This window comes from Pristiophorus japonicus, chromosome 3 (genome assembly GCF_044704955.1).
Source record: "Pristiophorus japonicus isolate sPriJap1 chromosome 3, sPriJap1.hap1, whole genome shotgun sequence".
In the NCBI taxonomy this organism is placed as follows: domain Eukaryota; kingdom Metazoa; phylum Chordata; class Chondrichthyes; family Pristiophoridae; genus Pristiophorus; species Pristiophorus japonicus.
The window spans coordinates 198,417,292-198,432,406 of NC_091979.1; the positions used below are offsets into that span (position 1 = coordinate 198,417,292).

Consider the following 15,115-nt stretch of genomic DNA (forward strand, 5'->3'; position numbering starts at 1 on the left):
ATATTCATTGATATTCAAGGGCTCTAATCATGTTACTCAGTTTAAAAAGCTGCACTGCAGTAAGAATAGATGTGGCAAAAGGATCCTTTCATTCACCCATGTAGATCTTTTCCAAACAAAATGTGAAATTAATTGTGAATTGTAAATACAAGAAAAGGATTTATCCAAACTGCTTTCGCTTCTGGGGGAATCGTGTTAAGTTTTGTGTTGTGAAGTTCTATACAGAAGTTGTCAAATACTCCACAATACTGTCAGCTACTTCACTAAATAAATCCCTCAATTTTACTTCTTTAAATTTATTCTTTGGATGTCGGTGTTGCTTGCAAGGCCAACATTTGTTGCCCATCCCTAGATACCCTTGGGAAGGTGCTTGTGGTGGGCTGCCTTGAACCGTTGCAGTCTGTGTGCTGAAGGTATTCCTACAGTGTTGTTGGGTCGGGCGTTCCAGGATTTTGACCGAGCGATGATGAAGGGACGGCAATATATGCAACTTCCATTTTGATGGTTACAGTCAAAATATATTCTCTCTTTCATTGTATAGGATGCTGGATATTCAGTTAAGATTTACCATTTGGAATATATGGATGGAGGGATATTGGATCCAGACGACATACTGATTGATGTCGCAGAAGACAAAGATAAGGTAAGGCTCATTTTTGTTTGTTTTGTGACCATTACAGATCTTGCCAATCTTTTATTGTGCTGATCATAAACCCACAGGATGACCAATGTTCCCTCTAATTTCTTCTTGTACTGAGTGGGTTAAGGACTCCTTTGAGCGCAACCTTTTCGTCCCTGAGCAAATTTTACAACAACTTTTACAATACTGACGACAACTTTTATACTGACGACGGCAGCAGCCACTTAAAAGCATATATACAGTAATGCCACCCCATCAAATCATGAGACAATCAGACAAGGTTCTATACAAGTTTAACATAACTTCTCTGCTTTTGAATTCTATTCCTCGAGAAATGAACCCCAGTGCTTTACTTGCACTTTCATGGCGTTTTTAACCTGCATTGCTACTTTTAATGATTTGTGAATCTATACCCCTAGATCGCTTTGCACCTCTACCCCATCTAGACTTTTATTTTCCAAGTAGTATGTGGCCTCCTTATTCCTCTTACCAAAATGCACCATCTCACACTTATCTATATGGAAATTCATTTGTCATTTACATGTCCATTCTGCTAGTTTGTTTATGGTAAAATTAACCTCACTTTCCCATAATTTTTATGACTTTAAACAATTTTCCGAATTTAAAAAATAATTATTTTTTTTCTGACAAAGCTAACCTTTGTTGCCACCAAGAGTTTTGAATTCTTCAGCAGGCAGATGTGCTAATTGGTTTGGCCTGTAGAAAGTGCATCTAAAAATATAAGCCCCAATTTCCCCCACTTTTTATGTTGAGGTTTTTTTTTTACTAACTTTCATCGTCAACAATACTAAAACCATAAATTCATCGCGGTGCAATATTAGATTTATTAAAAAGTAGCAAATAAAAGTAAGTTAAACTTGTGTTAATCACTCTTCTTCCTTCTGCTAAAATGCTTCCTGCTTCACACAATGATTGAAAACCTGATCTTTCAAACCGATCTGTAGTAGGATCATTTTATTTTAAAAAGCGGATTCATGTACAACTCAAAATTCGCACATACTCGTTTCTCATTTCCTCTCCCAAAACATGCACTGCCATCTGACAGCAACAAAGTCCCTTCTTACTCACCTGTTGCAGGTACAACAGGTTTAATAAGATAAGGTGGTTATCTACCGATCTCGCCCCCCAGATTGTTGGCTGGTTGCACTGAGCTGGCCTGACTCGCAATGGCCCCGCTCAGACTGGCCCCGCGGTGAGCGCGGAGTTTGTGTAACACGGAACTGCGGCACCAAAGGGGAAGGAGACCGGCTGCCCTCATCACCACGGCAACCGGCTGAGTGCGGCTCCTCTGCAGCTTCTGCCAAAGGCCGACGCAACCAACCCCTCACCCACCCCCTTATCATGTGGCTGCTGCCACAACTCTCTTTGTTACTTTCCAATTGGGGTCGGCTCTGAGGTCTCAAGACTAGCAAACCGCTCTGTCTGCATTCCGGGCCATTGTGTATTGGGCTCCTCCCCCGCTTCAGATGTCCGGCATTCGAGATCTCTGCGCGGCATTTAATTTGAAGTGCACGTGATCTCAGACACCTTTAGAGGGAACAGTGATGATGACTAATTTTATCCTTTTCCTAACTCCCAGGCTGAAGGTGTTACATTTGCAAGCCGGAACTCCTGGGCTAGGGTATTGAAAAAAAAATCAGTTGTCGTCCCTGATCGGTATTCCAGCTCGGGTTGCCAACCCTCCAGAATTATTCTGGAGTCTCTAGGAATTAAAGATAAATCTCCTGGGCACTGCTGTAGATAACCTAGGAGAAGTATCATTTAAAAAAAATGGAATAGTTTTGTTTAGTTGTAAAAATATTGGAGATGGGAAATATGCTGTTTGATGGGGTGGATAGAGAAGCCAAGACATTGGCTGAAACCTCTAGGAATATGTCCATCCAGAGTTTGCAACCCCGCTCTAGTGACCCTTGCTGGAATGTGTGTGAGAAGGGTCAGGAAGGTTCAGATGTGAAGTGCTTCGTGATTGACTAGCCTCACAAATGGAGAATGGTCACTTGGTTGAGGTGCTCCAAGGCTTGGCCTAGTTGTTACGTTGTGTTAAGTTGTCTCTTTTTGGCGAGGATGGCGAAATGAAGGCGAGAGAAAACCTTTCATACTTCATTGATTGGGAATATTGCTATTTGTACGCCTTGGTTTCAAAGGATGTTGATGCGATGGAGGTGATTCATTCAAAATGGTGATGTTCGAGTGGTAAATTATAATAGGCTAATGGAATGAAAGGTAATCTCATTGAAATATAGAAACTTCTTACAGGGCTTGACAGGGTAGATGCAGGGAAGCTGTTTCCCCTGGCTGGGGAGTCTAGAACCAAGGGTCACCGTCTCAGAATAAGGGGTCGGCCATTTAGGACTGAGATGAGCAGAAATTTCTTCACTTGAGGGTTATGAATCTTTGGAATTCTCTACCTCAAAGTGCTGTGGAAGATCAGTCGTTGAATATATTCAAGACAGAGATAGATAGATTTTTGGATAATAAGTGAATCGAGGGATATGGGAACAGTGCAGGAAAGTGGAGTATCAACCATGATCATATTGAATGGCGGAGCAGGCTCGAGTGACCTACTTCTGCTCCTATTTCTTATGTTCTTATGAATTGTGTATGCTCTCACAGGAGGTGAGAAAGAGCGAACAGAGACCAAGCTGATAGGCCGGGATAGTGCAGATATAAAGTGGTTATTAAATTTAAACTGTGAACACAACATCATTGGACATGACCACGAAATCATCAAATCTTAAGTGAAACTAGAGATTAAAATTTTAAAAAACATGCTTCTTCCCTGGAACAGCAGTCATGGAGGGAAAACTTGTACCAAAAGTACTTCCTGCTATGTGAACTAACTGCTTTAAAAATAATAATGGATGAACAAGTGTTTAGTAACTGGGAATGAAGATTGAATGGATAAGTGTTGGCAGATGACTGTTTTGTCATTAGACTTATTTAGCACTTGGATACCCATAAGCCATATGAAAAATTGCACTAAAGCGCTATACTTTTATTCTATGCAATACGCTTACTTCGTCACCTCAAATTGCTTGTTGGCAAACCAACTTTATTAACTAGTTATATATTTGAAAATGCTGTCTCCAGACAATAACAAAGCTGCTTTTGTATTGGCTTTGCGTCATTCCTTTTGGCAGCTGGATTTTGGATAATCCAGCAATTTTACTTGGGACTTTCTTCCAGGATGAGATCCAAGTGCCTTGCAATGTTTTACTACATTAAAGGCACTATATAAATACAAGATCATTTTTGTAAGCAACAGGATCCAGCAACATTGGCACACCACTAATCCCAATAGAAAAGCATCTCCAGTTTGTTCTACTGTCCAAGTGCAGAAAATATGAAATCTGCATAGCCACCATTAAACTTTGCTGAAATCCCTGTGACAGCACTGGGTGATCAAATATGGTTTCAGTCGTGATCATTACCCAGATAGGAAAATGCGACTGATTAACAAACAGTGTGCACCAAAAAGCTACCAGTGAATAATCAGCAAATATTATGAACCCAACCAATCAAATTATTCAAATCGCAATCTGATTTTCCATTGCGCTTGGTATATATTGATAAATAAGTTAAAGCATAATGAACCCATAGTTAATTTTAGGGAAAATAAACCATCATCCAGTAGCTAAAATAACTTTACCTTGCCCTCCTTTTAGGATCCTTGGGCATGCCTTCCATACTGTTCCCAAAGCTTGGGACACTTGAACTGAGAAGTTTCTCTCAATGGTGTTAGCCCTGATTCAGTGGTAGCACTCTCACCTCCTGAGGCATATGGTTGTAGGTTCAACCCCCACTACCGAGACTTGAGCACATAATCTAGGCTCAAACTTCACTGCAGTAATGAGGGAGTGCTGCACTGTCAGAGGTGCCATCTTTCAGATGAAGCATTAATCCGAGGCTCTTTTGGTCCCCTTGGGTGTACAAAAGAGTCAATTGCACTCTTGGAAGAAGAGCATGGGAGTTCTCTTACATAAAAACAGAAAATGCTGGAAATACTCAGCAGGTCAGGCAGCATCTGTGGAGAGAGAAACGGAGTTAACGCTTCAGGTTGATGTTCACTTGGTGTCCTGGCCAATATTTATATCTCAACTACTAGTCACTTAACTCTAAAGTGCTTTGGGGTGTACTGAGGATGTGAAAGGTGCTATATAAATAAATACAAGTTCCTCCTTTCTTTCATTGCTTTGTATCTGAATTGTTTGTGATTGACAATGATTCCCCCAACTCGACATGATTGCTCTGTGTGCAAGAATGCAAAAGGGAGTCTGACAGGATTAAAAATTGAATTGCTTTATATCTGAATACATTAAGCAGATTTTATTACATTTACGATAACTACTGCTAAGTAAGATTACTGATGGATTGTTTGGTCCCTTTTTTTGAGCTCGTAGATAGAAAAACAGTATCTCTGCATTGCTTCGTTAAATTGGAAAAGGGCACCAAGGTGTATTTGGCATACTTGAGTTAAACTCCAGCTGCCCAGTCACTCAAATGGATCCACTTCACTACCGTTTCAACTCTGTTGGGTTTCCCTGCCTCCTTCCTCTTCCACCAGAGCAGTCTCCTTTCACCAAACCAATACCATTGTGATCTGACTGAAAAAGTAGGCCAATTTATATATTTTTTTTATAAGGTTTTGAGGGAGAGTGGGATACATCAAATGAAAATATAAATCGGTGACAGTTATCTGTGGAATTGGAATGGACTTCAAATAAAAAAGCAACTGAGTATTGCAAATTGTTGCACAGCAATAATATGACTAATTGGCTTTGAGGTTACAACATTGAGGAAACTGAAGTTGATCAAATAGAGCAGTGGAAAAGAAAGATGTGTTGCATGATCAGGTTACTAAATAATACAGAAGAACATGTTTTGTTAAGAGAAATCTGGAATTTTAACTACATTATGAAGCAGGCATGATAAAATGAAGGGGATTTTTAAGGCTGAATGTTACAATGAAATAGGCTCTGAATGGGAGCATTTACTATTAGTACAGGTATTGCTCTTCTGTGTTTCATTCCTCTTGGCTTCAGGGTGCACCCTGCTAGAAAGTTGCTAGAAAGTGCAAAATGCTCAAGTGTAGATGTTGGGTAAGAACCAGATCTACATTGACTCTATTGCTTCCCTGTGACTTAATATTCTGCCAACACTTTCACATTCCAGACTTGTGTTTCAGAACGGCCATTTAAGTGAAGTAGCCAGAGCTCTGCGGCCTGTTAGCTCTACCCCAGCATAGCTCATTACCTTTGAAAAAGGAGGGAGAAAACTGATGAACTAAAATTGAAGAAAGTGCTTCATATTTAATAATCAGTGTTTACACATGTCTTGCCTTTGGATGTATAATTCCACATCGAACAGAACTTAACCCATTAATTGAGCCAAACTGACAATTACATTGAAGTCCCACTTCAGGACTTGAGTACATGAGCAATGCAGTACAGAGGGAAGTTCTGCATTGTTGGATGTGATTTTCATTTGGATGAGATGTTAAACCAAGGTCCAGTGTAGGTGGATGTAAAAGATCCATTGCACCATTTGAAGAGAAGTGGGGAATTCTCCTGGTCTGCTGGCCAACATTCTTTCCCCCAAATCAGATTAACTGATTCATTCAACTCGCTGTTTGTGAGACCTTGCTGCGTGTCGATTAATTGACTTCAGCAGTTGCCTACATAATAACGGTGACCACACCAAATCTATTGGTTATGGAACTTTTGGAATGGCCTAAGGCTGAGATAAGATGGTATCTAAAATGCATTTTCTTCCTTGCTTTTCTGAATTCTTCCAGTCCAGAGGGCTCACCTGAAACTTGTCACGAGACGGATAGCAAGCTACTCATCATATGTTTTATGTGTGGTCAGAGTATACAAAAGGGACATCTTTTAGATTATAGAGAGCAGAATCATACCTTTCAGCTAACATCTCAGACTCCTTCATCACGATCCCTGGGTATGTCCTGTTCGACCGGCAGAACAGACCCACCAGAGGGGGGGGGGGGGGGGGAGGAGGAGGAGGAGGAGGGGGGAGAGGAGGAGGAGGAGGAGGAGGGGAGGAGGAGAGGAGGGGAGGGGGGGAGGAGGAGGAGGAGGACGAGGAGGAGGACGGAATTGACTTCGGACCCCATGAAGTCTCATGGCAGCAGTCAAACATGGGCAAGGAAACCTCCTACTGATTACCAACTACTGCCCTCCCTCAGCTGATGAATCCATACTCCTCAATGTTGAACACTACTTGGAAGAAGCACTGAGGGTAGCAATGGCACAGAATGTACTCTGGGTGGGGGACTTCAATGTCCATCACCAAGAGTGGCTCGGTAGTACGCTACTAACCAAGCTGGCTGAATCCTGAAGGACATCGCTGCCAGATGGGGCCTATGGCAAATGGCCAGAGAACCAACATGAAGGAAAAAATAATTTGACCTCGTTCTCACCAATCCACCTGTTGCAGATGCAGCTGGCCATGACAGTATTGCTAGAGTGACCATTGCACAGTCCTTGTGTAGACGAAGTCCCGTCTTCACACTGAGGACACGCTCCATTGTGTTGTGTGGCACTACCACCGTGTTAAATGGGATAGATTCAGAACAGATCTAGCAGCTCAAACAGGTCATCCATGAAGCGCTGTAGGCGATCAGCAGCAGCATAATTGTACGGGTTGAACGTCCAAAATCCGGACTCCGGGACAATTTGTGGCAGGGTCATCCAGAATCCGTAAAATGTTCCGGAATCCGGACCGGACGACTCTGCCGACTTCAGTGGGGGGGGGGGGGGCCTCGCCGCTGCCTGACTTCAGGACTCGCCTCGCCGCCCTTACCTTGGGGCCTCCTCGCTGGCCTGCCCGAACACCACCTCGCCGGGGCCCGCCCGACGACGACGACGGCCTCGGCGGGGCATGCTCGACGACAACAGCCTCGGCGGGTCCCGCCTGAACACCTCCACGGCAGAGGGGCCCGCCCGAATAACTTGGCGGCTGGGCCCCATCCGACGACCTCCTGGACGGGGCCGGCGACTCGAACAGCTCCTTGGAGAGCAACCCCGCCCCCCTCTTTGATGTTCCGGAAATACCCGAACCTGGGATCCGTTTTTTCTGGATTTCGGACGTCGGAAACATGTTCCGAAGTCCGGAAGAACACGAAAACCGGCTCGGCCTTGGTCTCGAGGTTGCCGGATTCGGGACACTCAACTGTATAACACCACAATCTGTAACCTCCTGGCCCAGCCTATCCCTCATTACCTTCAAGACAGGGGACCAACCCTGATTCAATGAGGAGTGTAGAAGAGCATGCCAGGCGCAGCAGTAGGCATATTTAAAAATGAGGTGCCAACCTGGTGAAGCAACAACACAGGACTACATGCATGCTAAACAGCAGAAGCAACATGCTATAGATGGAGCTAAGCAATCCCATAACCAATGGATCAGATCAAAGCTCTGCACTCCTGCCACAGTCCAGTGGTGAATGGTGAACAATTAAACAACTAACGGTGAGAGGAGGCTCAATGATGGTGGAGCCTAGCACGAGTGCAAAAGGCAAGGCTGAAGCATTTGAGACCACCTTCAGCCAAAAGTGCCAAATGGATGATCCATTTCGGCCTCCTTCCGAGGTCCCCACCATCACCAAAGCCAGTCTTCAGCAAATTCGATCCACACCACATGATATCAAGAAATGGCTGAGCACACTGGATGCTATGCGCCCTGACAATATCCCGGCTGTCATGCTGAAAACTTGTGCTCCTCTAGCCAAACTGTTCCAGTACAGCTACAACACTGACATCTACCCGACAATGTGGAAACCTGCCCAGGTATGTCTGTCCACAAAAGGCAGGACAAAACCGTCAGGCTAATTACTATCGGTCTACTCTCAATCATCAGCAATATGATGGAAAGTGTCATCAACAGTGCTATTAAACGGCATTTATTCACCAATAACTTGCTCACCAACAATCAGTTTGGGTTCCACCAGGACCACTTGGCTCCTGACCTCATTATAGCTTTGGTCCAAACATGGACAAAAGAACTGAATTCCATAGGTGAGGCAAGAGTGACTGCCCTTGACATCAAGGCAGAATTTGACAGTGTGGCATCAAGGAGCCCGAGTAAAATTGAAGCCAATGGAAGATGGTTGTTGGAGGCTAATCGTCTCTAGTTTGATCCAGTAGCCATTACGGAGACGTGGTTGCAAAGTGGCCAAGGTTGAGAACTAAATATTCCAGGATACTTAACTTTTAGAAGAGATAGGCAAAATAGAAAAGGAGGAGGGGTAGTAGCCCGAATAATAAAGGATGGGATAAAGACAGTAGAGAGAAAGGATCTTCACTCCGAAAATCAAGAAGTAGAATCAGTTTGGGTGGAGCTAAGAAATGGCAAGGGGCAGAAAACATTGGTGGGAGTTATTTACAGGCCCCCAAACAGTCGTTGTAATATAGGGCATAGTATGAATCAGGAAATTAGAAACTTATGTAATGAGGGTAATACAGTAATCATGGGGGACTTTAATCTACACACATTGGGCAAACCAAATTTGCAGTAATAGTGTAGAGGACGAATTCATGCAATGTATACAAGATAGTTTTCTAGATCAGTATGTTGAGGAACCAACTAGGGAACAGACTATTTTAGATCTAGTATTGTGCAATGAGAAAAGGGTAATTAATAAGCTTGTAGTAAAGGGGCCTTTCGGGAAGAGTGATCATAATCTGATAGAATTTTATATTGAGTTTGAAAATGATTTTGAATCCGTAACTAGGGTCTTAAATCTAAACAAAGCAGACTACGTATGTATGAGGGGCGAGTTGGCTAAGGTAGATTGGGAAATTACATTAAAAAGTATAATGGTTGACAAGCAATGGATAGCATTTAAAGAATTAATACATAATTTACAACAAATATATATATTTTTTAAGGCACAAAAACCCCACAGCAAAAGTGGTCCAACCGTGGCTAACACGAGAAGTTAAAAAAATATTAACATTATATAATGTTGCCAAAAAGAGTAGCAAGCCTGAAGATTGGGAGGATTTTAGAATTCAGCAAAGAAGGACCAAGAAATTGATGAAGGGAAAATAGAATATGAGAGTAAACTAGTGAGAGACATAAAAACAGACTGTAAAAGCTTCTAAAGGTACGTAAAAAGGAAAAGATTAGCGAAAGTAAATGTGGGTCCCTTACAGGCTGAGACAGGAGAAATTATAATGGGGAATAAGGAAATGGCAGAGAAATTAAACACATACATTGTGTCCGTCTTCATGGAAAAAGACGCAAAAAACTTGCCAAAAATAGTAGAGAACCAAGAGTCTAGCAAGAATGAGGAACTGAAAGAAATCAATATTAGTAAAAAAAAATAGTACTTGTGAAATTAATGGGACTGAAAGCCGATTAACACCCTGGATCTGATGGCCTACATCCTAGGGTTTTAAAAGAGGTGGCTATAGAGATAGTGGATGCATTGGTTGTCATCTTGCAAAATTCCATAGATTCTAGAATGGTTCTCGCAGATTGGAAGGTAGCAAATGTAACCCCACTATTTAAGAAAGGAGGGAGAGAGGAAATGGGGAACTACAGACGAGTTAGCCTGACATCAGTAGTAGGGAAAATGCTAGAATCTCTTATTAAGGACGTGGTAACAGGGCACTTAGAAAAGAATAAGAAGATTGGGCAGAGTCAAGACGGATTTATGAAAGGGCAATCATGTTTGACAAACCTGTTAGAGTTTTTTGAGGTTGTAACTAGCAGAATAGATAAGGGGAAACCAGTGGATGTGGTGTATTTGGATTTTGAGAAAGCATTCGATAAGGTGCCGCACAAGAGGTTATGAAATAAAATTTGGGCTCGTGGGATTGGGGGTAATACACTAGCATGGATTGGGGATTGGTTAACAGACAGAGAGTAGGAATACATGGGTCATTTTCGTGTTGGCAGGCTGTAACTAGTGGGGTACTGCAAGGATCTGTGCTTGGGCCCCAGCTATTCACAATATATTTGTATGAGGGGACCAAATGTAATATATCCAAGTTTGCTGATGATACAAAGCTAGGTGGGAATGAGGAGGATGCAAAGAAGCTTTAATGGGATATAGATAGTCTAAGTGAGTGGGCAAGAATATGGCAAATGGAATATAAAGTGGAGAAATGTGAAGTTATCCCTTTGGTTGGATAAATAGAAAAACAGAGTATTTTTTAAATGGTTAGAGATTGGGAAATGTTGGTATTCAGAGGGACCTGGGTGTCCTTGTACACAAATCACTGAAAGTTAACATGCAGATACAGCAAGCAATTAAGAAAGCAAATGGTATGTTGACCTTTATTACAAGAGGATTTGAGTAGAAGAGCAAAGATGCCTTGCTGCAATTGTATAGGGCCCTGGTGAGCCCACACCTGAAGTATTGTGTCCAGTTTTGGTCTCCTTACCTAACAAAGGATATACTTGCCATAGGGGGAGTGCAATAAAGGTTCACCAGATTGATTCCCAGGATGGATTGAGGGGGGTGGCGGGGGAGATTATTCTATGAGGAGAGATTGAGTAGACTAGGCCTATATTCTCTAGAATTTAGAAGAATGAAAGATGATCTTGTTGAAATATTCAAAATTCTTACAGGGCTTGACAGGCTAGATGTAGGGAGGATGCTTCCACTGGCTGGGGAGTCTAGAACCAGGGGTCATAGTCTCAGAATAAGGGGCCGGCCATTTAGGACTGAGATGAGGAGAAATGTCTTCACTCAGAGGGTTGTGAATCTTTGGAATTCTCTACCCCAGAGTGCTGTGGAAGCTCAGTTGTTGAGTATATTCAAGACAGAGATTGATAGATTTTTGGATATTAAGTGAATTGAGGGATATGGGGATAGTGCAGGCAAGTGGTGTTGAGCCATGATCTCATTGAACGGCAGAGCAGGCTCAAGGGCCAAATGCCCTACTCCTGCTCCGATATCTTATGTTCTTATAATGCCAGAAGTGGGGATGTTTGTTGATGATTGCACAGTGTTCATTGCCATTTGCAACTCCTCAGATAATGAAGCAGTCCATGCCCGCATGCAGCAAGACCTGGACAACATTCTGGCTTGGCTGATGAGTGGCAAGTAACATTTGCACCACACAACTACCAGGCAATAATTATCTCCAACAAGCAACAGTCTAACCACCGCCCCTTGACATTCAACAGTATTACCATGGCCGAATCCTCCACCATCAACATCCGGGGATCACCATTGATCAGAAACTCAACTGGACCAACCACATAAATACTTTGGCTACAAGAGTAGGTCAGAGGCTGGGTATTTTGCGGCAGGTGACTCACTGACCAACGTTCCTTCGAAACTGCACGGTTGCGCAGCTATATGCCAGACACATGAAGCCTGGGACCGACTTTTCCAATGTTAAATTTTGCACATATGCGAAATTCTGAATAGGCCATGCAGCCCCTTAAAGAGGCCATGCTCCCCAAACAATTAGGGGGAACATTGCTCCTGACTTCCCAAAGCCTTTCCACCATCAACATGCACAAGTCAGGAGTGTGATGGAACATTCTCAACTTGCCTGGATGCATGCAGCTCCAACAACACTCAAGAAACTCAACACCATCCAAAAAAAAGCAGATCGCTTCATTGGCACCTCATCCACCACATTAAACATTCACCTCTCCACCACCAGCATACTGTGGCTGCAGTAACTCGCCAAGGCTTCTTCGGCAGTGCCTCCCAAACACCTGACCACTGCCACCGAGAAGGACAAGGGAACACCACCACCTTCAAGTTCCCTTTCAAGTCACACACCACCCTGACTTTGATATATATCACCATTCCTTTATTGTCACTGGGTCAAAATACTAGCACTCCCTCCTTAAACGGCACTGGAAATACCTTTAGCTCACGGACTGCAGCGATTCAAGAAGGTGGCTCACCACCACCTTCTTGAGGGCAATTGAGGATAGATGATAAATGCTGGCTTTGTCAGCGAGGCCCACATCCATGAATGCATTGTTTTTAAATTATGAAGTGTTTTGATAGCATAGGTGTAAAAAGATGTTTCCATTTTTGGGAAGTCCAATACTGGAGGTGATAAATATAAGATCATCAGCAATAAATCCAATAAGCAATTCAGGGGAAACTTCTTTACCCAATGAATGGTTAGAGTGTATAACTTGCTACGACATGGAGTGGTTGAGGCGACTAGCAGGGATGCATTTCTGGGGATGCTGAATAAGTTCATAAAGTAGAAAGGAATAGAAGGTTATCTTGATAGAGTGAGATGAAGTAAGGTGAAAGGATGCTTGTGTGGAGTATAAATACCGGCACAGACAGTTGGGCTGAGTGGCCTCTTTCTGTGCTGTAAATTCTATGTAAGATCAGCTTACAGGAACCACAAGATGAAGACATTTCTGTAAAACCCAAATTGTAATAATGGCCCAAAATGGTGCTTAATCTGACTTTTGCAATGATGAGAGTGTCTATGATCGACCATCAGTCATTTTAGTTGGTCTTCAGTTTGAAATGGTTTAATTAAATATTTTTGCAGCGTCAGCCATTAACAGCCAACTGTAGTTAATTTTTGTTTTCATAACAATTAATTTGCTATATTTCTAAGCCCACATTGGTGCCATCATCTGTAGAATAATATTAATTGTGCAGCAATAAATTGCACGTGCCAAGACTCCTTGAGGAGCTATCTATCAGATGCCAACTTCTGATTTTTGTAGCAAGCGTGCAGACTGGGAAGCAATATTTTCGGGGACATGTTGGGAGTGATTGCTGCTTTTCCACCATGTTGACTTGAATTATAACAATTTGCATTTATATACGGCAAATTTTTCATGCTAGCGTCATCAGTCAAAATTTGACACCAAGCCACATGAGATATTAGTATCGGTCACCAAAAGCTTCATTAAATCGGTGGGTTTTAAGGAGCATCTTCAAGGGGGAGAGAGATAGAGAGGAAGAGTGATTTAGTGAGGGAATTCCACAGCTTGGGGGTTTGGACAGCTGAAGGCACGGCTGCCAATGGTGGAGCGAAGGAATTCGGGGATGTATGAGGCTAGCAGGTATATAAGTTGGAGGTTAGCTATATGTTCGTACGTGAAACTACTTGCCTGCAAGTTCTCAATCTCACCAGAACAAATTAATAATGATAGGAACACAAGTCATTTATTGAATTGAGTCACTTGCTTTTTGACTACATTTGTGATCATCACAGGTGAGCTATGTTCAAGATGAAGAATGGACCCTACTAGCACAGGTTGGGTGTGGCAATAGTCCCTTCACTCATCCCCATCAATACCCCTTAACATGAATTTCAAGAGAATATCCGTGACTGCATCAGTGTGATAACTGTATTTCCATTTCTCTCGCCATCTGTCCTTGTTGCTTTTCTAAATGCTGCTGCCTATTGATGCTGAATTATGTGCAGTTTTGTGCTGGGGACTCGTGCCCGCTAGTAATTAAGCAATTAAGTTTTAACACTGACTAGATTCATTTAATGTAGGATTCTTCCAGCTGTTGGGAGAGATTGGATGAAATTAGTTTATACAGCCATAATCAGTTTGGACTGTGTTTGAATCACTGCATTAATATCCACTGCACCAATCTTTTTTGTAAAGAACTGGGGGGAAGCTTGTGGTGCATTCTGTTTGGACGCTGACCTATTTGGTGTCACTTTGTGGGTCAGGAGAAAAGAAATTATCAATGAAGGATCAGATTAGTGGGAAAATGGTGGAAGCAGAAAATAAATCAATAGTACAATGCATGTTGTGCTATCAATGTACCAGATAATATGGTAGGAACAGCAATACTAAGGAGGACAATAGTAGGAACTTTTGGACAGCATTGTAGCAGGGGAATGGACAATATTACCATTTATGACATTAAGTTTCTAGCCAAATCTTAATCTTGGAGAATTGACAAAAGGCGAAGGTTAGATATCAAGTTAACGGTGTGATTGTCGCTGAATTTCACGATGTATGACGTTATTTTGTAGATTCTTTGTGACCATAACATGAACGATGAAGTAGATGGGTTGCTTCCTTTCTTGTTTGGATTCCTGGTTTGTGGTGTTCCAAGGACATTGTGGAATCATAAATATATCATCATAGACAGTCCCTCGAAATCGAGGAACATAAGAACATAAGAAATAGGAGTAGGAATAAGCCATACGGCCCCTCGAGTCTGCGCCGCCATTTAATACTGTAATGTCTATGAGCTTGTAATGTTTGTAGCTCCACACTGTGGATGTGGATGTATTGTGTACTGCAACTACAGAGTTAATAATAAACAGAACCAGGGGGTTCCGGAGACTTCCGAGGGCTGTCTGCCATGTTAGAAAGCTGTGTGTGCTGTGCTTTGTGAAGATATCACATTTGGCAGCGAGATGGGATTTTTTGGATGATTTAAAGCTGAAATTTTGTTGAAGGATTCAGCCAGCTGACAGAGAGACTTTGGGAGCCTCTCTCTTTGGAAAAGGCTACAAA

General features: G+C 42.5%; 1 protein-coding gene across 3 annotated transcripts in view; it reads left to right on the top strand.

Moving 5' to 3' along the window:
• The window catches only part of LOC139260068 (partitioning defective 3 homolog B-like), a 1,396,127-nt gene that overhangs the window by 158,443 nt on the left and 1,222,569 nt on the right, over positions 1-15,115 (top strand). For 2 of the 3 annotated variants that reach the window (XM_070876196.1, XM_070876197.1), the window contains exon 2: positions 542-643. In XM_070876196.1, the coding sequence (XP_070732297.1) occupies positions 542-643 (102 nt within the window). Of the gene's footprint in view, positions 1-541; positions 644-15,115 lie in introns of those variants that run through there. The other variant, XM_070876199.1, reaches the window with a different exon arrangement.